The sequence below is a fragment of the Leucopleurus acutus genome, assembly GCF_964270905.1.
Source record: "Leucopleurus acutus genome assembly, chromosome: 19".
Classification (NCBI taxonomy): domain Eukaryota; kingdom Metazoa; phylum Chordata; class Mammalia; order Artiodactyla; family Delphinidae; genus Leucopleurus; species Leucopleurus acutus.
The window spans coordinates 52,548,247-52,572,664 of record NC_139161.1 but is presented as its reverse complement, the minus strand read 5'-3'; the positions used below and the strand labels follow the sequence as shown (position 1 = coordinate 52,572,664).

Sequence of the window (24,418 nt, the reverse complement as noted above, 5' to 3'; positions counted from 1 at the left end):
TGACGGGCAAAGGAAGGAGCCCACAGCTCCCCGACGTGACCGCGCGGCCGGCCAGCCGTCATTTGGATGTGTAAGTTTGGAGTTTCATTTTCAAACCCCTCGCTGCTTTACAGCCACACGTGGCACACAGGAATGCGGCGCAGGGGCTGCGCACAACCCAGTGGGTTGGCCAGCCCAGGCGGGGAAACGCAGCAGCACCAGCAGAGGCTGTTGTGGAAAACGGCCACTCTGGGCACACGCCCACACTGAGGCCTGGACTGAGGCCGCGGGTGCAACCGCTTAGCCACCCGCTTCCCCTGGGAAATGGGTCCTCCGGCCTCCACTTCGGGCCTGGAACCAGGAAGCGGGAGGCGGTGACCTCACAGCGAGTGCCCGTCGGGCTGGAGGTGGGAGGCTACACCTTCCCCCGCCACCCACCTCCTTCCAGAGCCCAGCGTGGCTGGGAGCTCTCGTTATTTGTCTCCCAATCCCCCTTCCGGAAGCGGCCCCTCATCGCTTCCGGCGGGTCCGGGGTTACTTCCGGTAGACCCTGGAGGAGGAGCAGCGGGAGAGGACCCGGGAGGAGGGGGCGGAGGCAGCGGGGTGCCGGGAGGCCCGGAGGGGTCCGGCAGGGGAGCGAAGGAGGGAAAGGCGCTGATGCTCTGGCCCTTCCCGCCCACAGCCAGGGCCCTGCTCTCCCGTGCGGCCATGTCCGAGTGGGAGAGCAAGGAAAGCTTGGGCGGCGAGTGCCCCGTGTGCTACGAGAAGTTCCGCGAAATGGAGGGCGCCAGCCGGACGCTGAGCTGTGGCCACATGTTCTGCCATGACTGCCTGGTCAAGTACCTCCTCTCCACGCGCGTGGACGGGCAGGTCCAGAGGACCGTCGTCTGCCCCGTCTGCCGCTACGTCACCTTCCTCGACAAGAAGAGCTCCTGCTGGCCCTCCAAGCTGGACAAGAGCTCTCAGACCCTGGCCGTGCCCTTGGACCCGCCGCCCGGCCTGCTCCGGGAGCCGCAGATCTTCCTCATCAGCAGCCATGGGATACCCCTGGGGAAGCAGGACAGCATCCTGCCCGGGCGCAGCCTGGCCGAGCTCTTGGAGGCCTCCCCGGTGCCCAGCTCCACCCGGTCGTTCTGCAGCCGCTTCCAGGCCCTACTGCTCATCGTCCTCATTGCCGTGGTGTCCGTGGTGGCTGCCATCCTGCCCTGGGTGCTGCTGGTGAGGAAGCACGCGTGAGTGGGGCACCGGCCCGAGGGCCGCTCTGGAAGCTGCCCGCTCACACAGCCAGGCTGCCTGGGGGGTGTCAGCCGAGCCCTGAGGGATGGCCAGGGGCAGAAGGGATGTTAGGGCGCTGCTGGCTGGAGGTCCAGTGGCATCTCCCCACCCCGGGCTCCTTGCTCCCAGTGCGTCTCAGGGAGAACAGGGAGGCCAGGGCTGGGCTGAGCAGCCAGGCTCTGGGCTGAATGAAATGGAAACTCCAGGCTCCAGGCCAGGGAGGAAAACGTGATGGACACCCCTGCTCAGAAACAGCAGCAGGGGTATACCCTCCGGGGATGCTGACCCTTCCTCTAGGCTGGAGCCGAGCAACGCAGGGAGATGGGCGGCTGCTCCGTCCTGTGGGCTCACCAGCCCCGAGGGGTAGTCCTCACCTGCCAGGTGACCTGCCTGAGCCCAGCTGGGGTTCTGCGTGGGGTACATCCCAGAGGGGCCCAAGGGCAGGACTCCTCCAGGACAGAATTCCCAGCCAGGGTCCTCCAACCCGCTCCGAGCAATAAACAGAAGGGGTGGCGCAGGGGCGAAAGGCGCTTGTGTTTCCTGGAATCTCAGCCGCCATCCATGACACCCCACAGCTGGGCAAGGGTGCCAGCCTGGAAGGTCTTCCCTGAGGGAGAAGCTGATCTCAGGGAGCTGGAGGAAGGAACAGAAAAGGGGAGCGGAGGCCACATCAGGAGTCGGAAGTTTGTTGACAGAGGCTGAGGCCAGCAGAATGGCCCACAGAGCCAGAGGTCTCCCCAAGCCTCCCCGGCCCAAGAATGGTCCAAATTTTGAGTCCTGGGGTTTTCAAGGATAGTGTGGAAAGCGGGCAGTGCAGGGGAAGCCTGGTGGCCGGGACTTGAGTCAGCTGAAAACTATGTGGGCAAACGAACCCCTGGGGGCTTCCTCCCAGCCCAGGTTCTCCTCTTCCTCATGACCAACCACTCATTAGAGGCCACACCAGCTGGGCCAGTTCCCGGGGTGGATTCCCAGGCTGGGCTGGGTGAGGAAGGGTGGGGAAGAACACAGCTGTGCTTGGCAGAGACGCTTCTGTCTCAGTGAACACTGGAACCCAGCTGTTGTCGGCGCTGGCCAAGGTCACATCACCTGGGGACCCCGCCTATGCTGGGGGTCCTTGATGAGGACACTAGAAAAAGCTCAGATTGGGTCTTGTCTGGGGAGCGAGCCATTCGGGGACAGCTATTTTCTGTTTACTAAGGCCCATAAGTCAGTGGGCCATCATCTTAATTTTAGGACTAAAACCAGCAAAAACCTCAAGCTGTTTTCTGAAATGGGTGGTTCAGAGCCCAGGTGTGCCAACAGCCAAGCTCTCCACAGCCTCTGCCTCTCTCAGCGAAGCTCGCTGTCTGTGGGGAAAGAAGTAGCGCCCTCTTACCTAGTTCCTAAAAGCCTGTAATGGTGGTCATTTGGGGACCATTCGGGGATGGGATCCACCTGCAGGCGATATTGGGACACAGAGAGAGTTGATTTAATGCACTTATGGGCTTCTTTTCAAGACTAGAGAAGAACATAGGTGCTATTGGGGGAGGTACAGGTGGATTCATGGGAAAAATGTTTATTACAGGAATTAAAATGTTACATTTACAAAGACTCTACTGAGTCAGTTTTAACCACACCCAGGCTGCTTCAAACAGTGTCATGAATGTCTGGGGACCTGCTTTTAGCCTCTTCAGATTCTGTTGTGTTTGCCGAAAGTTAATTTCGAAATACCTGTAGTGTTTCCATATTGTTCAGTCGTGACTTGTAGATAGCACTCCTTTTATTTTCAAAGAATGTCAAAAGCTATATATTTTCTCAAAGATTCCAGACACACTGTAAATGCATGTGGGAAGCGATGAGCCTGGCCTTTTAGGATAATTCATTTTAAATGAAAAAGACCATCCGAAAACACAAATGCAAATGGCTCTTAAACATTTGCTCAGCCACACTTGTGAAAGGAGTGCAAATTACAATTCTGCTGGCATCCCATTTTTCACCTATTAGCTTGTCTAAACTCACCCTGCTGCCAACGCTGAGGGAAGCAAGTGAGGTTGGTAGGAAGGGATACTGATAAAACCCCTAGGAGGGGAAATTTGACATTATCTATCAAATGTCCACTTTGACCAAGCAATTCCCGTTCTAGAAAGGTATGTGACAGATACACTTGCATATTGCGGCATTGACATATGTAATTGCAGTGTTGTTCCTAAAAACAAAGAATTGGGAAACCCTGCATGCCAGTCAGAAGGGGCTGGTTGTGTAACTTAAGATGCAGGAACTGTCATGCAGCTGTAAAAAGAACAAGGAAGGACCTGCAAACTGACTCTGAAAGTCTCCAAGATCCAATGGCCGATGGGCAGAGGCAAGGTGTGAAACGCTGGGTATCTGATACTACAACCTGTGTAGAAAGTGGGGGCATAAAAATTTACTTTCCGGGACTTCCCTGGTGTCCAGTGGTTAAGAGTGCGCTGAGAATGGACTTGAGGACACGGGGAGGGGGAAGGGTAAGCTAGGACGGAGTGAGAGAGTGGCATGGACTCATAAATACTACCAAATGTAAAATAGATAGCTAGTGGGAAGCAGCAGCATAGCACAATGAGATCAGCTCAGTGCTTTGTGACCACCTAGAGGGGTGGGATAGGGAGGGTGGGAGGGAGACGCAAGAGGGAGGAGATATGGGGATATATGTATACTTATGTATAGCTTATTCACTTTGTCATACAGCAGAAACTAACACACCATTGTAAAGCAATTATACTCCAATAAAGATGTTTAAAAAAAAAAAAAAAAGACTGTGCTTCCACTACAGGGGGCACGGGTTCGACCCCTGGTCAGGGAACTAGATCCCACATGCCGCGTGGCATGCCCAAAAAAATGAAAAAGAATTTACTTTCTGATTTGTTTATTTGCGCATAAAGCAATTGGGAATATTCAAAAAAAAACTAGTAAGAGTGGTGAACTGTGGATGGGGATGAGAAAATGATGGAATGGAAAGGGAACTTCTCCCTTTACCTTTGGTATTTTGGGATTTTTGAACCAAGTAAATGTAGGTATTATCTGAACATTAAATTGAAAAATTATATTAGAAGCTAAAGATATCTTCAGTGTACACACTTGCCTACTGAGGAGTCGGCCCCAGGAGCCGCCAGACTGCTTGACCTGTGGTTCCAAAGTGTCAGCTGATGTGTCTCGTTCGAGGTATGACATCTCAGGCTTACCAGGCACCCAGGAAGGAAGGTAAAATGTTTAATATTCTCAGCGTTCCTAAGTTCCTAGGGATTTCTCTGGGCCCCACCATTTAATGTGCTCATCTTGATTCCCTCTTTCTCGATTTTTTTGGCTGTGCTGTGCGGCTTGTGGGACCTTAGCTTTCCAACTCCCCAGGCCCCTGGCATTGAGAGTGGGAGTCCTAACCCCTGGACTGCCAGGGAATTCCCTGTTTTGATTCCCTCTTCTCTATCCTTCCTTTTCTTTCTCAAATAAAATCTTTCGCTTTAAGCAGCCACCCTGGGGTCAGGGCACTACAGGAAGATAACATAGATAGACAGATAGGTAGACAGGCAGACGGATGCCCCGAGGTTAAACATAAACTGTCACTCCTCTCCTTCTCCCCTTGTCCAGCGGCATACCCCCGCCTTTACACACACACTCTCACACTCACACACACTCACTCCCTTTGCCACCCCCCACTGCAATAACCTTTAGCTCTCATACACAGTCTAGGCCAACCCAGCGAGCCGAAGGATCCCTACTGCACTGGTGGGCCCCAGGCCAGGGCTGCCAGGAGTCTGGGCAGGCACATCAGAGACCGCTCTGCCCCTCGGCCCGTGACCTCTGCCCTCAGTGAAGCCTGAGGACGCGGGCAGCTCTTCTGCAATCACCACTTCTCTCTTTGACCTTCACGATCCAAATGTCCTTTTTTGATACAAAATAAACAACCTTGGCCCACCCTCACAACTTGTCCCTTTCCTTCGTCCTCCTCAAACCCAGAACAAAGGAGCGCCACAACTAATTCTCAACACAAACTACTGGCAGTTCCTACAAGCAATGCTGGTGCAGGCCTCTGGGCTCTCGTTTGGGTAGCTCTCTCCACCTGGAACACGCTTCCCCCATTGTCTACCTGGAAAACTCCTACCTAGCTTTCCAGAAACAGTTCATGGGTTACCTATAAAACCTCCCCCAACCCTTACCTTGGTTAGAATTGGCCGCACCTGTGCTGTGTCCCCTGCTGCATTCCACCATCTTCCCGAGACACTTGATGATGCGTGTTTGTTGACAAGTCCGTCTCCTCCTTCTAGACAATGTGCTCCTTGACAAGATCATACAAGATGCTCAGATCATACCAAGTGTCTGGCACAGAATTTAGGAAAGAGTCGAAGCTGGATAAATATTTGAAGAATGCATGAGTGAAGGAATGAATGGATGAACAAATGAACAAGTAAACATGACGGTTTGTGGTCCAGAAAAAAAAGTTTAGTCCAGGGATGTAGGCATGAAGCCTGGATAATACCTACCTTGGTGTGTCTTAGGGCTACACAAAGACCACCCTCAAAATGACCCGAAGGAGCCAGTTTAAAAGGACTCATTTGGGGACTTCCTTGGAGGTCCAGTGGTTAAGACTCAAAAAAGAAAAAAAAAAAAAAAAGGACTCACGTAAGAAGAATGTGGAGAGAGGACAGCCAGGTGAGGTGGCCAGAGGTTCATGTAGGGTGGCGCCATGACGCCCAACAGACACTTGTGAAGATAAACAGACTGTGTAACTAGGCTAGCAGTCATCTGCATCTGTGGGTACAACTTCCAACAGTCTTCACACTGTATAAAGTGGTTATGCTTCCACATGGTGGGTGGGCTCGAGTTTAATTTCGATGACTGTGTTGGATGGATGGAGGGAGGTCTGAGAGGCTTGGGTGACAGCAGAGAATGATGGGGAGGCTGAAGAAACAGAGAGGACCTTTGTGGGAAGTGAGAAAGATGATGGGGAGGCCTGAAGAAGAGGCGATGAAGGAAACTAGTAAAGACAATAAGAGGAAAGAGAAAGTGAAGACCAGAAAGGGAGGCAGGAGCCTTCAGCAGCTCCCTACGACTTTCAGCGTCCAAGTCAAACTCAGCTCAACCCCAGAGCCCCATGGGCTCCTCTCTGAATCCCTCTCATGCCAGCCACAGGGACCCGGCACCTGGTGACAGTGTGTCATGGGCGTCACACCTCCACGCCTTCCCTCAAGCTATTCCCTCTGCCTCCTGGAGCTAATTTTAACATTCCTCAAAGGTCACTAAAGGAAGACTTCACCCCAGGTCTTCCCGGACCCCAGAGTTCTCTTCTCTTCCGGAAGCACCCAGGCACCAAGGATAGCCAGGCTCAGCGAGCACTTCTCTGGGGGCCTGTGGTTGTTAATTTTGTTGTTTATCTCATCTCTTAGACAGTGAGCTTCCTGCAGGCAGAAACTTTGACTAATTGCCTTTTGTAGCTCCAGGGTGCAACCTGGCTGGCCCATGAAAGATGTTCCATAAACACTTGTTGAAAAGAATTGCAGCAGAAGAATTCTGCTCTCACTGAAGTTTTGAATAACAAATAAAATCCGGGGCTATATCTTCACAGCATATCTAAGAACACAACTATTTTTAAATCATGAAAACACTTGTTCTTCACTGACTCCACTCTGGGCCCTCAAGGATATGGTTTCTCACTCTCTGACTTGACCCCAGTGGGTTCCTACAAAGTGGGACCATATAGGGAATTATCAGAAGGGGCTGGGAAGCCAGCCTGCACGGGTTCGTCTATAACCTATGGGTTCTGTATAACCTTGCACGAGCTCCTCTCATTTCTCTGTGGCTCAGGGTCCTCATCTGTAAAACAGGACAACAAGACCAGGATGGCAAGGCTATTTGGTGGATTAAAGGAGTTAAAAAGGCAGTGAGTAGAAGGGTGTCCCTAAGACTCTGCAAGCTTACTACGTCTTAAGTATCATGAAACATGTGTCTTCCCCTAGTATGACACCTGCGTTATTCATTCAACAGAAACCGATCGCTTACTAGGTGCGCGGCCAGGCACGCGGCAGGAGTTCACCCCGCACTGCAATCCTTCAGGAGGGCGCACCCCCTTGCCCTGCTTCCATCAGATCCTGAACTGAATGTGAGCAGGCAGTAAAATTAAGAAAAGGGCACAGTGGGGCTTCCCTGGCGGCACAGTGGTTAAGAATCCGCCTGCCAATCCAGAGGACACGGGTTCGAGCCCTGGTCCGGGAAGATCCCACATGCCATGGAGCAACTAAGCCCGTGCGCCACAACTACTGAGCCTGAGCTCTAGAGCCCGTGAGCTACAACTACTGAATCCTGCCCGCCTAGAGCCTGTGCTCCGCAACAAGAGAAGCCACCGCAATGAGAAGCCACCGCAATGAGAAGACCGCTCACCGCACTAGAGAAAGCCGGCGTGTAGCAATGAAGACCCAACGCAGACAAAAATAAATAAATAAAATAAATTTATTTTTTAAAAAAAGAAAGAAAAGGGCACAGTTCTCTACGTGGAAAAGCTTCCTCACGCCGCTATCCTCAAATTGTGGTCTCGAACCAGCACCCTCGGCATCACCTGGCAGACCCGCGGCCCCAGTCCTCGGAAGGCCCCTCGCCGGCGGGAGCCGAACCTCGGGCGGGCCCCGCGGAGCAGTCAGCACACACATTGGTGTTGGGGCGGCTGCGGGCGCCGGGCTGGAGCTGGCTGGTTACCTGTCAGGCACACTCGACAGGCCCACGCCCTTGGCCCGAGGTCTAGGTAACCGAGGTGACCGGCCGGCCGGAGTCCCAGCGCCACCTGGCGGTCAAATATAGGACCTGCCCTTTCCCGGCTAAGGGAGTACCCGCTGCCCGGTGTTCGAGTGAAGGGACACGGGTCCCTGGGGCCGCTAGCTCCCTCAACACCCGGCGGGGCAGTCAGACCCCAAGCAGCCCCCGCCACTTGCCCGGGAACCACCGTTCCCAGAGGACGCAGCTGCAGAACCCAGAGCTCCCACGGAACGCACCAGGACCTGGAGAAGGGCTCTGCAGTTCCCCTCCGAGCCACGAGATGACGCTAGTGATCAATTTCTTTCCCAGTTTTCCGTCCGCGTTCAAACTCTGCGCCTCTCTCGCTCCAAGAAACATCGGTCTCGCGAGACCTCTCGGAAACTTACAAAACCGGAAGCTGTGTGTGGATTTCTTCCCTTCTGTGGCCATCGCTGAAGCGCTAACGGGTGAGTTTGCCGGGACAACGCGTATAATCTGCAGCCATCCGTTCACGGGCACGGTGTATCTCGACCCCGGGGGCCCCGATACTGTTCCGGTGGCCGAGTAGCAGCCGGGAAGGGGGGCCAGGATGGTCTCGACCTTTCTCCTAGCTCAAGGCCCGCCGGGGTGGGGAAGGGAGGAGGAAAGAGGATTTGGGGACTTCGAAACGGGAGCTGAAGGGGAGAGGGCCTATGGTGATGGAGTCTAGTCTGGGCAGTGTAGTTTCCTAAAGAATGGTCTCAGGATAACTTGTTGGTAAATCTACTGAACTTTCAGACGGCGCTCGCCCATTGGAAGGCTTTTTGGACCCGAGTTATGTGCATTTTCCAGGTTCGGGATGAGGGCCTGATTTCATTCATTTGGGATGGGGCTAAATGTGTTCACGCTCAAGTTCGCAGATTAACGTTGGTTGGTCTTTCTAAAACGTGATGTGATGTTGAATTGTCAGTCTGCTTTGCCCTAATTCAGCGGAAATATAAGGCCTGTTTTAGCTTTCTTACGCAGTGGTTATGCAGTTTGAGAGTGTAAACAAAAAGTTTAATTACAACAGGTGTGTTGGTAATGGAACGTTCTTCTGTTCCATAAGCAAATACAGAAAACATCCCAGTAAAGCAGTTCACTACAAGCAGTTTTTGATGAAGTTAAAGAATGTGACAGCTTTTGTGAGCATTCTGAACTTTCCAGATGAAATTGTTGCAGTTACTTGTTTGTAAACTGAGATTTGGTCATTTAAGGGTTTACACCTCTTTTAACTTTTTATTTAGCCGAAATGAAGTTCAATCCCTTTGTGACTTCTGACCGAAGCAAGAACCGGAAAAGGCATTTCAATGCGCCTTCCCACATTCGCAGGAAAATTATGTCTTCCCCTCTTTCTAAAGAGCTGAGACAGAAGTACAATGTCCGATCCATGCCCATCCGGAAGGATGATGAAGTTCAGGTATGTGCCGTGTTCAGGTCATCTTGGCGAATATCCCGCACGTTAGGCACAGACGATGGATTGCATTCTGAGAGCGATACATCTGAGACATTGGCTCCCAGAACAGCATTGCAAAAGGAGTTGAGCTGGGGGCTAAACAAAAAGCATGTAGCTTCCTTCACCTTTACACTTTGGTGAAAATCAGTTGTCTCAAGCGTCAGATGCAGTCATAATTAAACAGAAGAAAGGGGTTTGGAACCAGAATCTTAGTTTGGAGTTATCTTTTTCTGGGTGTGTTTGGGCATTGGAGAGGCTTTTGAGGACCAGTAAACAATTCTGTGCCTGAATCAAAATCCATATATGAGTTACAAGTAAGCTGTAGTTCCATATGATTGTTTGAGAGTAACAGTAAATAATCTGTCAAGTCTATTTAAGTGAAAATGTCTATTAATGTTTCTTAGCTGTAACTTGCAGCTAGTGATTAAGATTCAAGCAGTCTCTAAAGCAGCTTACACGTTACCAGCATTTCATGAGATGAATAGCCATTTGTCGCTCCTGTGCTGGCGCTAAAATTGCCAGTAGGTTTTGGAGGCAGTCTCTGCTTTCTCCAACTGGGAAGAAACATCTGTTCAGAAGCACTTTGGCAAGCTGAGGGTCGTTGGGACTTGCGGGTACAGAACGATGTTAGTTAACCTCAGGGAAAGAAGTGGCATGTTTCCTTAAATATTAGCTGCTGCCCACTCTTTGGCACTTAGTTGGGCCCTTTAATGGGTTGTGAATTTAATATTTATGGTCTGTTGTTCCCTTTGAGATGGAGTGACAGTTTCCTTGTCAACTCGGTACAAAAAACCAAGGTGGGCTTGTTCCTCGTTTTTAACCTTTTAACAAGCCCACCACTGCTGGTGGGTCATCAGTTGTAGGATGCACTGTCCATCACTGTAGATTTATATGGAGCATAGTTTATTTCCAGGTTAATTGAAGCCAGAGATAGAATTATTGGCACATTTCCATTAATGATTAGGTCTTTCAAAATTGGAAGATCCTGTGTATCTGATAACGTGAATGATGTTTACCTGATTCATAGGTTTCCTGATTTTCAAGTTTAATATTCTTTTAACCACATATATCTTTTATTTTTGAATTTGCATTTAGGTTGTACGAGGGCACTACAAAGGGCAGCAAATTGGCAAAGTAGTCCAGGTTTACAGGAAGAAGTATGTCATCTACATTGAACGAGTGCAGCGGGAGAAGGCTAATGGCACAACTGTCCACGTGGGCATTCACCCCAGCAAGGTAGGTGTTTTTAAGAATGAGAGGGGAGAAGAAAATTTTAAGTTATTTTGTATGTGTATTTAATGTACCTTTTCCTTAAAAGCTATTAGTAAGCTGATCGATCAATCTAAAAATGAATAGATCTTAAAATATAGGAAATTGGGTAATTTTTAGATAATATGGAGCTGATATCCTGTGTATTAAACAGAATTGAGTAAACAGTAAGGCACATTTACAGCCCTGCAAAGTAGGTATTAAGTTATTTGCAGATGGAAAAAATCTGGACCTCAGGGTCTAGATCCCATTGATAGTGGTATCTAAGCCAAAATAGAAGATAATGGTCTGATTCTCATGTCCTGGACTTTAATGTGAATTCTCCAATACTGCTGTCTAATTTCTCTCAATTAAAAAAATATGTTTAATATAAAGGTAATAAATGTGCTTGGTGCCTATTCAGATAATGAGGTGTTCGTTTTTTTAAGATCTTGAGTTGGCACCACAAATCTAATCTTCAGACTACAGGAAAGTCGCAAGACTAGTACAGCTGTTGCATATCTTTCACGTAGAATTCACAATCTCCATTTTCTTTGCCCTTTGCCCTGCCCACTAGTGGATTACAAACATCCTGGCACTTCACCTCTAATTACGTCAGTGTGTATCTCTTAAGAGCGAAGGCTTTCCCATTCTTTACTACAGTCTTATTTTTGCCCCCAACTAGATGAGCCGTTGTCAAGGTCACCAATCCAGTGACCAGTTCTTAGTGTTTTATGAACTTAATGCAGCATTTGACAGTTGATCTCCCTCTTTGTGGCTCATCTTCATCTCTTATTCCAGACAAACCTCAATATCCAGTTGACTAGTTTGCAAGCAGTATCTCATACCTGACATGTTTAAACTCCTGATTTTATCCTTGAACCCTCTTGCAGTTTGTTACCGTCACTGTGTGTGGCAGCTTTGTCCTAATGGCTCAGGCCAAAATGTCATTATTATATACCCCACATGAGTCGATAAGACCTGTTGACTGCTGTCACATTGTATCCAGAATATTGTTACCATCTGAGTGGCCTATAAGACTGATCACCAGCTACTACTTCTTTTTATTTATTTATTTATTTATTTATGGCTGCATCGGGTCTTCCTTGCAGCGCACACAGGCTTTCTCTAGTTGTGGCGAGTGGGGGCTACTCTTCGTTGTGGTGCACCGGCTTCTCATCGCGGTGGCTTCTCTTGCTGCACAGCACGGGCTCTAGGCACACGGGCTTCAGTAGTTGTGGCTCGTGGGCTCTAGAGTACAGGCTCAGTAGTTGTGGCACACGGGCTTAATTGCTCCGCGGCACGTGGGATCTTCCCCGACCAGGGCTCGAACCCGTGTCCCCTACACTGGCAGACAGATTCTTAACCACTGCGCCACCAGGGAAGTCCCATCACCAGCTACTTCTTGATGTCACCTTATTCCACTCTCCGTGTCTAGTCCACTGGCCTCTTTACTGTTCCTACAGCCATGCTACTCAGTGTGTCTGCTGGTTGGCAGGATCACCTGGCAACTTCATAGAATTGTACATTCTGTTCCCAGGTCTACTGGAGCAGAATTTGGGGGTGGGACCCAGGGGTCTATTTTAATAAGCCCTCCAGACACACTCAAATTTGAGAAACACACCTGTTAAACTTAGAAGTTCTTCTGCCTCTGGACTTCTGTGCTTGCTGTTCTGTTTGGAATACTCTACCCTTCTTATCAGGTCTCTGTTCAAATATAGACCTTTCCGTGAGGCTTTGCCTAATCTCGATCATGATTTAGCCCCTGTCCTCCAGCATTCCATCTCATATTAGATATAACCTCCATGGCGGTGGAGATTGTCTTTTGGTCGCTATGCTATATTTCCATACCTTGTTCAGTGCTGTCTTTGCCTTCCCTCACCTTCCTCTCTAAGACTAAAATTTATCATAATCTGGGTGTCTTTAGTGACAAGTCTGTTGGAATAAGGTCTGTTCTATGACTTCACTAAAGGTTTTGCAGGTTGAAGCATGTGTGAAGGCTACATTTAATTTCCAACCTTGTGGTACTAACGTTACTATAGAAACAAAAACGTGTATGACTTTGTTAGCTTATAAAACTGAGAGGAGTGGAATAGTTGAAACATTTTGCAGTAGAAAAAGCTGATTTTCAAATAAAGCACAGAAGAGGACGTGAGAAGAACCACCAGTGCCACGTTGCCTTCTCCTTTGTTGGCTGAGCATTAGTGAACGTTTAAATTTAAGCCAGGTTTGGGGGTAAAGAATCATTTCTGGCGCTTCAGTGTTTAGGCATCCACTCCCACAGGTGTGGGGAACGGCACTGAATGTTGGGCTTCCCATGTGTTTTGTGTTGGTAATTGTTTAAAGCTCAGGAGCATTTTTTCTTATTTGTCTGCAGGTGGTCATCACCAGACTAAAACTGGACAAAGACCGCAAAAAGATCCTCGAACGTAAAGCCAAGTCTCGCCAAGTAGGGAAGGAAAAGGGCAAATATAAGGAAGAAACAATTGAGAAGATGCAGGAATGAAGTGATCTTGTTTACAACTTTCATTAAAGACTGTTAAAATTAAGAGTCTTTGTTAATGTGTGGTGCTTTGAGACGCTGACTAGATTTCGGTGGGTCAGTTTTCAGGGAAGTTCAGGTGATGTTAGCTATCTAGGGGCGGACTACCCTTATCTTGTGGCTTGATTCCAGTAATGAAAAGTACTGTTTAGAGAGAGTTGGTTTTTTAACCAACTTTGAGCATCAGTTCTTTTTAAAAATTTTATTTATTTTTAGCTGCGTTGGGTCTTCGTTGCTACGCTTGGGCTTCTCATTGCGGTGGCTTCTCGCTGGGGAGCGCGGGCTCTAGACCACAGGCTCAGTAGTTGTGGCGCATGGGCTTAGCTGCTCTGCAGCATGTGGGATCTGCCAGGACCAGAGCTCGAACCCGTGTCCCCTGCATTGGCAGGCGGATTCTTAACCACTGCGCGACCAGGGAAGTCCCAAGCATCAGTTCTTTAATGATTGAAATGCTTTCTAAGAATATTCCGAGGTCGGGACTGATAAAATAGTGATTTTCTTTTACAGAGGCAGCAGCACTTTAGGGTAAAGCTGAATACCCGAGGACCCCCTTTACAACCTTGTTTTCTGCACTGATGTTGTGTGAGTGCTGTTAGACCAAAACGAATCTTTAGCTTACAATCTGAAGCAAAAAGTGCTCACCTAAAATGCAGTTTCTCCTAGAGGATTAAGTGATACCGTGCACAGAGTAATTGTTGGCAACACCTTCCTCACTCTAGACTTAAGCATTTAAACGTGTAGGACGATGAATGGGGTTTACTTTCCAGGCTGGAGGCGAGCATTTACTTATCTTGGAGCCTTTACGACAACGTGTGGAAATAGGTGACCAATTTTGCCGCCGCCGGAGACCTGAGTTAGTGGCTGGCTTAGCCAAGGGTCGCACCTGGGCCCGGCCCCAGCTATCACCTCAGTGATCTCACTCACCGCAGCTTCCGCCGAGCACGCTGCAGGCTGGGCAGGACCCCGGAACACAGCCTTTGTAACCGAGAAAAGGACTAAGGTTTCTTCCCGCCGCGGCTTCTGCGGACTGGCCCTCGGGGGGGCGGGGCTTCCGGCCGGCGCGGAGCCGCTTCCGGCCGGCACGGCCGGCCTCAGCCGCCGCGGACCCACGCGGGCGGGAAAGGACTGGGCGGCGCTGGCGGACGCAGCCGTGGGTGGGGCGGGCTCCAGGCACAGCGGCCCTGGAGCATTCCTTTTCCCTTCCGGACCTCCCTCTTCTGCAAAACCACCCGGATCGGCCTCTCTTCCCGCTGGCCTGGCTCATTCATTTCACTCCTCCCCCGGAGTTGGCCGCCCTTGGAGGAGTGGGCGGGCCCGACTAGCAGGCGGAACCCGCGTGGAGCCTGGCGCGGTGGTGCCGAGACCGCGGAACCCAGGACGGCACAAAGGACTTGATGCCCGAACCAGGTCATTATCTGCATTATCACCGAGTCTTCCCAACAACTCGTTGTGATGGAGAGTGGTATTCTCCCCATTTTATAGTTGCGGAAAATGAAGCCTCAGTAACTTTGCCCAGCCTACTCACACAGTAAATAATAGCGTCAGAAATTGACTTACCATGCCTCTGCAATGCCTCTCTTCTATACTTGTAAGCCAAGTGTTTGACAAATGCCCTTTGAACATCTTTCGTCTCAGCTCTGTATTCATCTGCCCTCTGAGGGGATACAGCGAGGTAGAAGCCTCAGCGCCTGCCTTCTAGGTTTGTACACCTGAACCAGTCGACTGAAAATGCAAAGCGCTCCAGTGAGTGGTGCAGGCTGTTCAGAGGCGGGAGAGATGGCAGTCAGCTGGAGTGCATCAGGAAGGATGCTGATTTGAGCTGGGTGTGATTTGGAAGAACCTGTTCCAGGTCCGGGACAGCCAAAGCAAAGACTCGCAGGTGGGTGAGGAAGGAAGATATTTCCAGTTTTCTCTAAACAAGCTCATTTATCAGCCCACCAGCACAGATCACACCAGGAAGTTGGCCATCTTTCTTTGGGGCCTCGTTTCTTTCCTTTTGCTTTAGAGCAGGTGTTGAAAACTCAGGTAACTACAGGGGTGGGCAGCTAAGGTAAATAGTTAGTAGCTGGCTTAAAGACTGTGGGAAACCGAGTGTAGTCTATCTAAAGGGAGTGGCTGCCTCTCTACTCCAGCCAGTTGTTGCCAAGTAGCAAAGCTCCCAGTATGACTGGATCGTCCCATTTTTCATGAAAGCCAGAAACCTAGATTTTTATATGAACTCCCCAGTCTGTAAATATAGGTAAACCATTCAATTTTTAAAAAACAAACAACTGGGTAGACTAACCAACATATGTCTATTAGCCAAATGTGACCCTAGGGCTGTGCTTTAGAATTTCATGGTATAGGGTAAGGACCATTTCTCATATTAAAGACTGAGATTTTTCCATCTTTTGATTATAAACTATTTCTAGCGTGTCTTCTTCATTCTTTTATGGGATGGAGATGAGGCCTTTCCTTCCCGTGTAGTTCCTTGAAGGGCCTCAGATAGCAGCCAGTGCAGCCAGTTTCTGAGAGATGCTGGTTTCAGTGAGGAGTCTGGAAGGTGCTCCTGGATCCCGTTGAATACCTTGTGGTTTCAAGTCTCTTCTAAGGACTGTGGGATGGTAATACATATTCTTTGGGAAACAAAGCCCCATGTCAATGATTATATGGGACTGGTGGATGAAACAGACTGGTTTATTTACTGCAGGACTTCTCAGAGCCTTTAAAAATGTCAGTTTGCACTGAGGGTCTTGAGCTCAGGCTTAAAGAGCATATTAAAAACATTCTGTTTCTTCGATCCTGAAATGCATATTTTTCACCTTTAAAAAATCTGGATGTGTGGGCAATTCCCTGGCAGCTCAGTGGTTAAGACTCTGTACTTCCACTGCAAGGGGCACGGGTTCAGTCCCTGGTTGGGGAACTAAGATTCCGCATGCCGTGCAGCGTGGCAAAAAAAAAAACATCTGGATATGTTCATTTAATATAGGGCCTCAGTTTTTCCTCTCAAAAGAAAATTGTCATTATGTCAGTGGTTTTACAGTCAGTAGTGTCCTTAGAATCAGGAATGTTCCATGGTTAACCAGTGATGCCAGTCGAGGGAATTCGAAGCCTTTTTAGTGGAGGACATTCAGGATCTGGAAGCAGGCTCAGCTTAACTGAGACTCTTGCTCAGAGCTTTAATTGTTTCCATCGGGACTTCCCTGGTGGTCCAGTGGTTAAGACTCCACACTCCCAGTGCGGGGGCCCCGGGTACCATCCCTGGTCAGGGAACTAAATCCCATATGCATGCCACACCAAGATCCCGTGTGCCACAACTAAGACCCAGCATGGCCAAACAAATAAATACTAAAATATATATATATATATATATTTTAAATGTTTCCATCTTTCTCTGCTTCTCAGAATTCTGCCCTACCCCTCAGCTCTTCATCTGATGGCTGGCATCTCAGGGATCTTGTTTTCCTAAGATTACTGGAATTCCTGTGATCATCACATGAACTCTTCCCCTGGCCTCATCACCATCCTGTGTTCCAGAGTTGTTCTAACTAAGGAACCTCGGTTTAGACACCTGAGTATCAAGTTCTCTTCCGGAGGAATTCTCCAATCTTGGTGGAGTGTGGACTCCATTTGGGATATCTCTTTGGCATGATAATCTCCTGACATATCTCTATGTCCCTAGATGTAATCTTTTCATTTCTTGAAACAGGCCCTGCTGCCTCGTCAGAACCATCAAGCCTGTACCTGAAAGTGTCTCCCGGCCTTGGAGTGCTCAAGTTCTCTTGGACTCTCTGCTTCGTTCTGGAAATATGTGGGCTCCAGCTCTGGCAGTGTCAAAACAGGTCAGGCCTACAGACCTCCCAGGAGGACAAAACCCCTCTTCCTCACCCACGTAGCTGGACTCATCTTGCTGGATATGAGACCTTTCCTCTCCCTCCGTTATCTTTTCTTTGTGTAGTACTCACATGACTGACATTCAGTCATGCATGTGGGCACGCCTTTGTTCCCAATACCTCTACTGTCTCTTTCCTAGTCCTGCTGCAGCTACTCCTTAGCCCAGGACCCGAGACAGAACCGTCCCTGTGGCAGCAGCTGGTGTCATTTCGGGAGGCAGTGACATTTGAGGATGTGACCAGAGATTGGAAGTGTCAAGAGACCTCTCAGAAGGATTGCAGCAGGGGCACAATGCTGGACAGTTGCAAGAAGCCAGTCCCTCAGCGTAAGGACTTGTCTTCATTTACTAATCCTGTGTACAATCGATGGGGAAAACCATCATTTAAAAATATCTCAGGAATTCCCTGGCCGTCCTGTAGTTAGGACTCCACGCTTCCACTGCAGGGGATCCGGGTTCGATCCCTGGTCGGGGAACTAAGGTTCCCCCCCGCCCTCCCCCTGCAACCCCGCCACAAGCCACGTGGTGCGGCCAGAAAAATCCCCCCAAAATCCCACCGCGTTCTCCTTGAGTCTCCTAAAATGAGGACAGACTCTTCAGCCACAAGAAATTAAGTTGATTGTGGGAAAGCTGAAAAGCCGTCTCTGGTGCTAACTTCAAGTTCACAACTTACTATTGTTATGTGGGTTCCTTCTAGCAACGTTCTCCCATTTATATTATTTTAAAAGGAATGGAGGATGAGATATCAGCCTATTATTGCCTTAGGCATTTCCATTTATCCTCTCCTCTTCAGTTAGCAAAGACGAATTAATAGGTTTCACTGTTTGAGCTAACAGTTTTATTAATTACTCTGTTTGCCTAAAGTCAAAAATTACTACATATCTGTATATATATCTTGCTGATTTAAAATTCTGTTGACATGCTCTGGTTATGAATGGGCCCAGTGGGCCCTCTAGTTATCTTTATTCTTTATTTATTTGGTTGTGCCTGATCTTAGTTGCAGTGGGTGGGCTCCTTAGTTGTGGCATGTGAGCTCTTAGTTGCGGCATGCATGTGGGATCTAGTTCCCTGACCAGGGATTGAACCCGGGGCCCCTGCATTGGGAGCACAGAGTCTTAACCACTGTGCCACCAGGGAAGTCCCTCTAGTTATCTTTATTCTGTTATTGCTTTATACCATTACTTTAGTAATCTTTCTTCCATATGTTCAAAAATCAGATGAAAGAGTTAATGAGGAACTTTAGAGGGAAAGTCTTGCAGATGGAATATCAGCAAATTTAACCTTGTTCTGTTTCTTTCTACCTTTCTTAGGATCCTTCTTCCAGTTAGTTCCCCATGATGCCACAGAGAGCTGGAAATGATCCCCCTGGGGTTTCAAATCCAAGTGAAATGGAAAAGGAGATAAGTAACATGAGAGAAAAGTTTCTCATCAGCGTGACAAAGTTAGTGGAAAGCAAAAGTTACAACAGCAAGGTATTTTCCAAAGAAAAGTACTTTCAAACAATAAAGGAAGTGAAAGAAGCTAAGGAGAAGGGGAGGAAGTCATCACGTGATTATCGCCGTGCAGCAAAATATGACGTGATCTCTGTACAAGGCACAGAGAAACTAATAGAAGCTACTCATGGAGAACAAGATCGAATACGGTATTATGTACACAAGGAAGAGCTGTTTGACATTCTTCATGACACACATCTCAATATTGGCCATGGCGGGCGGACGCGCATGCTCAAGGAGCTTCAAGGAAAATATGGGAACGTCACCAAAGAAGTCATTGTCTTATATCTGACTCTGTGTAAACAGTGCCACCAGAAGAACCCAGTATCCAAGAGAGGCCTCGCACCCAAGCCCATGCCATTTAAGGACATTGACTCCAGATGCCAAGTTGAAATCCTTGACATGCAGTCAAATGCTGATGGTGAGTTCAAGTTTATTTTGTATTACCAGGACCACTTGACCAAGTTTATTATTTTACGGCCATTAAAAGCCAAAGAGGCCCATGAGGTGGTCTCTGTCCTCTTGGATATTTTCACAATTCTTGGTACACCCACGATGTTAGAATCTGACAGTGGCTTGGAGTTCACAAACCAGGTTGTCAATGAGCTCAATGAGGTATGGCCAGACCTAAAGATTGTCCCTGGTAAGTACCACCCTGGCCAAGGCCAGGGCTCCCTGGAGCAAGCAAGCCGTGATGTCAAGAACATGCTAAGTGCCTGGATGCAGAGTCACCATTCACATCACTGGGCTGAAGGCCTGCGATTCATGCAGATGGTGAGGAATCAGGCCTTTGATGTTTCCTTGCAGCAAAGTCCATATGAGGCGATGTTTGGTTGTAAAGCCAAATTTGGACTCTATTCCTCACACTTACCCCGGGAAACTGTGTCTGTTTTACAAACAGAAGAAGAACTAGAAATTGCTGAAGAACAGCTAGAAAGCAGCCTTTGGATCAGGCAGGAAGAAAGAGCTGAGGTCGGAGCAGACCGATCTGACATGGACGAGGACGTCAATTCCACTCCTCCCAAAGCTGCAGAGCCCAGCACCTCCCAAGGGGCCCCAGGTCTCTTCTGCTGGTGAACAGACACCTGCCTCTGGGCACCGTGTAGCCACCTGAGAACTGTTGCCAAGGCCCCAGATGAAAGGAATGAAGGCCACGCTCTCAGGAAAGCTGTCCATGGTAGTCCTGGCTCACAGGGGGAAAGCAACTTGGGTCTCTGATCTCGGGCTGCCATAAAAAATTACCACAACTGTGGAGGCATAAAACAACAGCACTTTCTTCTCCCATAGTTCTGGAGGCTAGAGGTCTGAAATCAAGGTGTTGGCAGGGTTTGTCCCTCTGGAGGCTCTGAGGGAGAATCCATCCCATGCCTTTCTCCTTGGTGGCTGCCGGCAGTCCTGGCATCCCTTGGCCTAGAGCAGCACAAATCCAGTCTCCGCCTCATCTGCACGTGGGTCTTCTCCCCTCTGTCTGTGTGCTCCTTTTCTGTCTCTTACAAGGACACTGTTGGACACCAAATCTATGTGATTGGACTTAAGACCCATCCTAATTGAGGATGATCTCATCTCAAGATTCTTTTTATTTACTTTTGGCTGCCTCGGATCTTCGTTGCTGCGAGTGGGCTTTCTCTAGTTGCGGCGAGCGGGGTCTACTCTTTGTTGCAGTGTGCAGGCTTCTCCTTGCTGTGGCTTCTGTTGTTGCAGAGCACGGTCTCTAGGTCTGTGGGCTTCAGTAGTTGTGGCACACGGGCTCAGTAGTTGTGGCTCACGGGCTCTAGAGCACAGGCTCAGTAGTTGTGACGCACAGGCTTAGTTGCTCCGCAGCATGTGGGATCTTCCCAGACCAGGGCTCGAACCCGTGTCCCCTGCATTGGCAGGCGGATTCTTAACCACTCTGCCACCAGGGAAGTCCCTCAAGATCCTTAATTTCATTTGTGAAGACCCTTTTTCCAAGTAAGGTCACATTCACAGATGCCAGGGGTTTGGACTTGGACGTTATCTTTTTGGGGGGCTGCAGTTCTACCAACTACAGTCAGTGGAAGAGTATGTTAGCCTGCAGAACATGAACTGATAGGGTCTGAAGCCTGTAGAGCTGGTGGGACTGCCTTACGTATATCTAGTGCCTGTTCCTGCTTCTAGACACATAACCCAAAAGATGGGGGCCTCAGAGAAAAAGATGTAGGTGAAGGACAAATAACGAGAAGAAAAGAGGTTGACCTAACATGCCCCAGAGATTGCCTGCTTCAAGAGAAACCTGATGTACCATGCCCACTCTCGAATGGCACCCACAGGGATTATTGTGTGATGTGTCTGAAACATATTTTAAAAATAGGTCAAAATTAAGGCATGGCTGGGATTTGGGTCTGAGTCTGCCAGTTTTCTATACCTCAGGCACGGTACAACATGTATTCTTGGAAAGGGTCAGTGCATTCCAGGAAGTGACTAGTAGCAGGGAAACAACTAAGCACTCCTGAGCAAAATACAAAAGTTGGCCTGAGGTCACTGCTCCAACCAGAGAAGAATAGAGCAAAGGCCAGTCTGGGTCATAGTTCAGAGTGAAGGGGAGAGTAATGCCCAGGATCTGTGCACTGCTGTATTCTCAAGGCCTGGAAGAGTACATAGCCCATCAGAGGTGTTCAGAAAGGATTTGCTGAGTGAACAAATGATTCTTCAGAGATGGACACTGGGAAGGAGAAGGGGGCTGCAGTCCCTTATTCTCCCGTTCATTCTTCCTGCATCTCAAAACCATTCTGATTGCCCCTGGCGCTGGTTTCCTCTTCTGAAAGAAGCAAGAACAGTCCTGATGCCGCCTACCTCATGGGGTCTTTGTGAAAGACAGTGAGATAAGGCATGTGAAGTTCTAGATGTGAGTTGTCCTTGCTATCAGCAGATCTTATCCTCCTTGTGAGCTTTGGAGATCTGTGTCCGTTGCCATTCCTTTGCTGATTAAACAGTGTTAAGCTGGATATCCAAGAAGGCTGCATTATTATTAGAAAGGAGATGATATCACTTTCCAGCTTGTTTGGGGGGGACCAGAATCTTGCTCTATCCTTGGCCAGCACCTCACGTTCCATCCTTTCTGTATCGCTCAGGCTAGCAGGGCCTTGGAGGCCCAACTCGACTGATGTTGTCAGCCCTCCCCGTATGCTGACTTCCTGGTTGCGGAGCAAACCAGGAACCACATCATCAACTCGTGTGGGTGGGAGGTGAAATGCGGCAGGACGCTACTGCCTTTCCCGGGGGTGGCCACAAATAACCTAGGCGTCCGGAGCTGCTGCATCTGTCTTCCTCCTTTGGTCCTTAGGGTTGCAGTGGAGAGAGCGGGAGTGGACACCTAGACCCGGTCCAGCCTTACTCTTCATTAACACATTTCAGCATCTGGAACAGAACTGACTGCTTTGAATTTGCAAATATATTTCGTCCACCTAATGTATTTTTTTGTTTGTTTTTTGTTTTTTGCGGTACGCGGGCCTCTCACTGTTATAGCCTCTCCCGTTGCGGAGCACAGGCTCCGGACGCGCAGGCTCAGCGGCCATGACTCACGGGCCAGCCGCTCCGCGGCACGTGGGATCTTCCTGGACCGAGGCACGAGCCCGCATCCCCTGCATCGGCAGGCGGACTCTCAACCACTGCGCCAGCAGGGGAGCCCCACCTAATGTTTTTTAAATGTAAAAAATTAATTGCCGCCACTTTCAAAACAGAAGATTTCACATAAAAATCTGGATGTCCAGCACCTCTTGAAAACTTGGAAGATCTGACCCCCCGCAACTCTGCACGGCAGCAGAGGACCAAGTGGTAACCCCCAGGAAGCAAGCCTGCGTTCTACACTTGGCCACCATCTGGGCCATTGCAGCATTTTTGCATATGCATTTCTGTGGCCTGTTGCTAAAGAAAGGCAAATGAAGTCAGAATGTGAATAAAGGCCAGAAACAGACCCATGCCTCTAGGAATTTATGATAAAAGGGGCATTTCACAACTGGGAGGGGTTGTATTATTCAGTTAATGGTGCTGGTCAATTATACCTCAATTTAAAAAAAAATAACGGTGCTGGATCATATAGCTATCCAACTGGAAAAAAATGAAGTCTGATCCCTAAATATAAAAAACAAAACTAAAAGATATTGGGGGAAAAGGAGATTTGGGGGATCTTGGAATGGAGAAAGCCATAAAAGAAAAGGTTACTATACTTGGCTACATAAAAATTTTAAATATCTATGAAAAATAATACCTTTAAAAAAGTGAGAAAAAAGTAAATGACAGGCTGGAAGAAAATATTTGCAACATCTAAAACAGACATAAGGGACTGTCAACTGAAAAAAAATACATAACCTAAAAGTTGAGAATTATGGTTTATTCAGCAGACTTACTGAGGACTTAAGCCCAGGATACAGGTTCTCAGTTAGCTCTGAGGGACTGGTCCAAAGAGGTAAGGGAAGAGCCAGGATATATAGCAGTTTTGGCACCAAAAAAAAACCCCAAAACAAAAAAAAAACCCAAAACAGGTAATCGAACATCAAAAGATTACTGCTAATTTTTTTTAAAAACACAGACATCTCAAGTTAATGAGTTTAGCAATTTTCTATGTATGGGAAGATGCAAGAGTCTGGGCTTATTGAAATTATCCCTTTGATACGCATCTTAACTAGGGACCAGTATCCTGTTTTTCTCCATCCTGACTCTCCTCAGCGTGCACAGTCGTGGGCGGCTGCAGGGACTCATGACTTGATGGTCACAACATCCTTTGTTTACTGATACTGCAGGCGACATTCTTTGTGCACAGAACCTAATTTTTAAAAGAGCACTTATAAATTAATGAGAAGAGCGGCCAAAAGGAAAGAGCAGAGGTTAACTGCAGAAAAAAACCAAACAGGTAGCTGTGCCCTGGTGCAGCTGTGGTGGGATGGAAGTGCACTGGACTTGTAATCAGATCAGGGCTGTCCATTTATATGAAACAGATTCAAGTTATTTGAGGGTTTTTATTTTTTCTGCCATGCATGGGGGAGAGGAGAAAAATTAGTGATACTGTCTTGTTTTAACAGATAGACTGATGAGGAACTACAGTAATGGTTATACTGTATTCAGGACAGCAGTTTTCATTTCCTGGGGCTGCTGTAACCAACTGAGTGGCAGAAAAATTCATTGTGTCGCAGTTCTGGAGGTCATAAGTGTGAGACCAAGATGTCAGCAGCGTTGGTTCCTTCTGATTGCTGTGAGGAAGAATCTGTTCCAGGCCCCTCTTTTAGCTTCTGGCGGCCTCAGGTGTTCCTTGGCTTGTAGATGACATTCTCCCTATGTCTTCACATCATCTTCCCTCTGTGTGTGTCTGTCTCTGTGTCCAAATTTCCCCTTAGCGTAGTGGGTTAGGGACCACCCTTAATGACCTCACTTTAACTTGATCATCTGCAGAGACCCCATTTCCAAATAAGGTCATAGTCACAGGTACAGGGCAGGAGATGGGGGTTAGGACTTCAGCATCTTTGGGGTGACACAGTTCAACCCATATAGCAGGAGCCAATCAGTGTGACAGTTTTTTAAGAGGTAGTTTTTATGAGGTATGGCAACAATTTCCAAAGTCTTAGAAGACTTACAAAACCCTCCCGTTTAAATGATACTTACAAGGGCAGATTTATTCTAACAGAAGACAGAAAAAATGAGTTACCAGTTACAAACATTCATACAAATCTCCAATATCAGTTCTTGAGAAAGATCTTAATTTAATACCTTGTCCAACCAGATTATTTGGCTTTGTTTTGGCGGAGTCCTAACCACTGTACCGCCAGGGAGTTCCCCTTGGCTTAATTTTA

General features: G+C 48.5%; 2 protein-coding genes and 1 long non-coding RNA gene across 3 annotated transcripts; all 3 read left to right on the top strand.

The window, feature by feature from the left end:
• Positions 1 to 687: 687 nt before the first annotated feature.
• On the top strand, positions 688 to 1,215 carry RNF222 (ring finger protein 222; the record flags this gene model as incomplete). Its single annotated transcript, XM_082861276.1, has 1 exon — positions 688 to 1,215. One exon carries the CDS (start codon positions 688 to 690, stop codon positions 1,213 to 1,215), a length of 528 nt encoding a protein of 175 aa, XP_082717402.1.
• Positions 1,216 to 8,395: 7,180 nt separating this feature from the next.
• RPL26 (ribosomal protein L26) lies at positions 8,396 to 13,249 on the top strand. The gene is made up of 4 exons (XM_082860859.1): positions 8,396 to 8,456; positions 9,255 to 9,427; positions 10,559 to 10,699; positions 13,089 to 13,249. The coding sequence occupies exons 2-4, from the start codon at positions 9,260 to 9,262 to the stop codon at positions 13,215 to 13,217; spliced, it is 438 nt and encodes a 145-aa protein (XP_082716985.1). The 5' UTR covers positions 8,396 to 8,456; positions 9,255 to 9,259; the 3' UTR covers positions 13,218 to 13,249.
• Positions 13,250 to 16,983: 3,734 nt separating this feature from the next.
• LOC309975488 lies at positions 16,984 to 20,383 on the top strand. Its single transcript, XR_014326947.1, has 3 exons — positions 16,984 to 17,074; positions 17,266 to 17,451; positions 18,435 to 20,383. It is a non-coding gene; the product is annotated as an uncharacterized lncRNA (long non-coding RNA).
• The last annotated feature ends 4,035 nt before the right edge of the window (positions 20,384 to 24,418 follow it).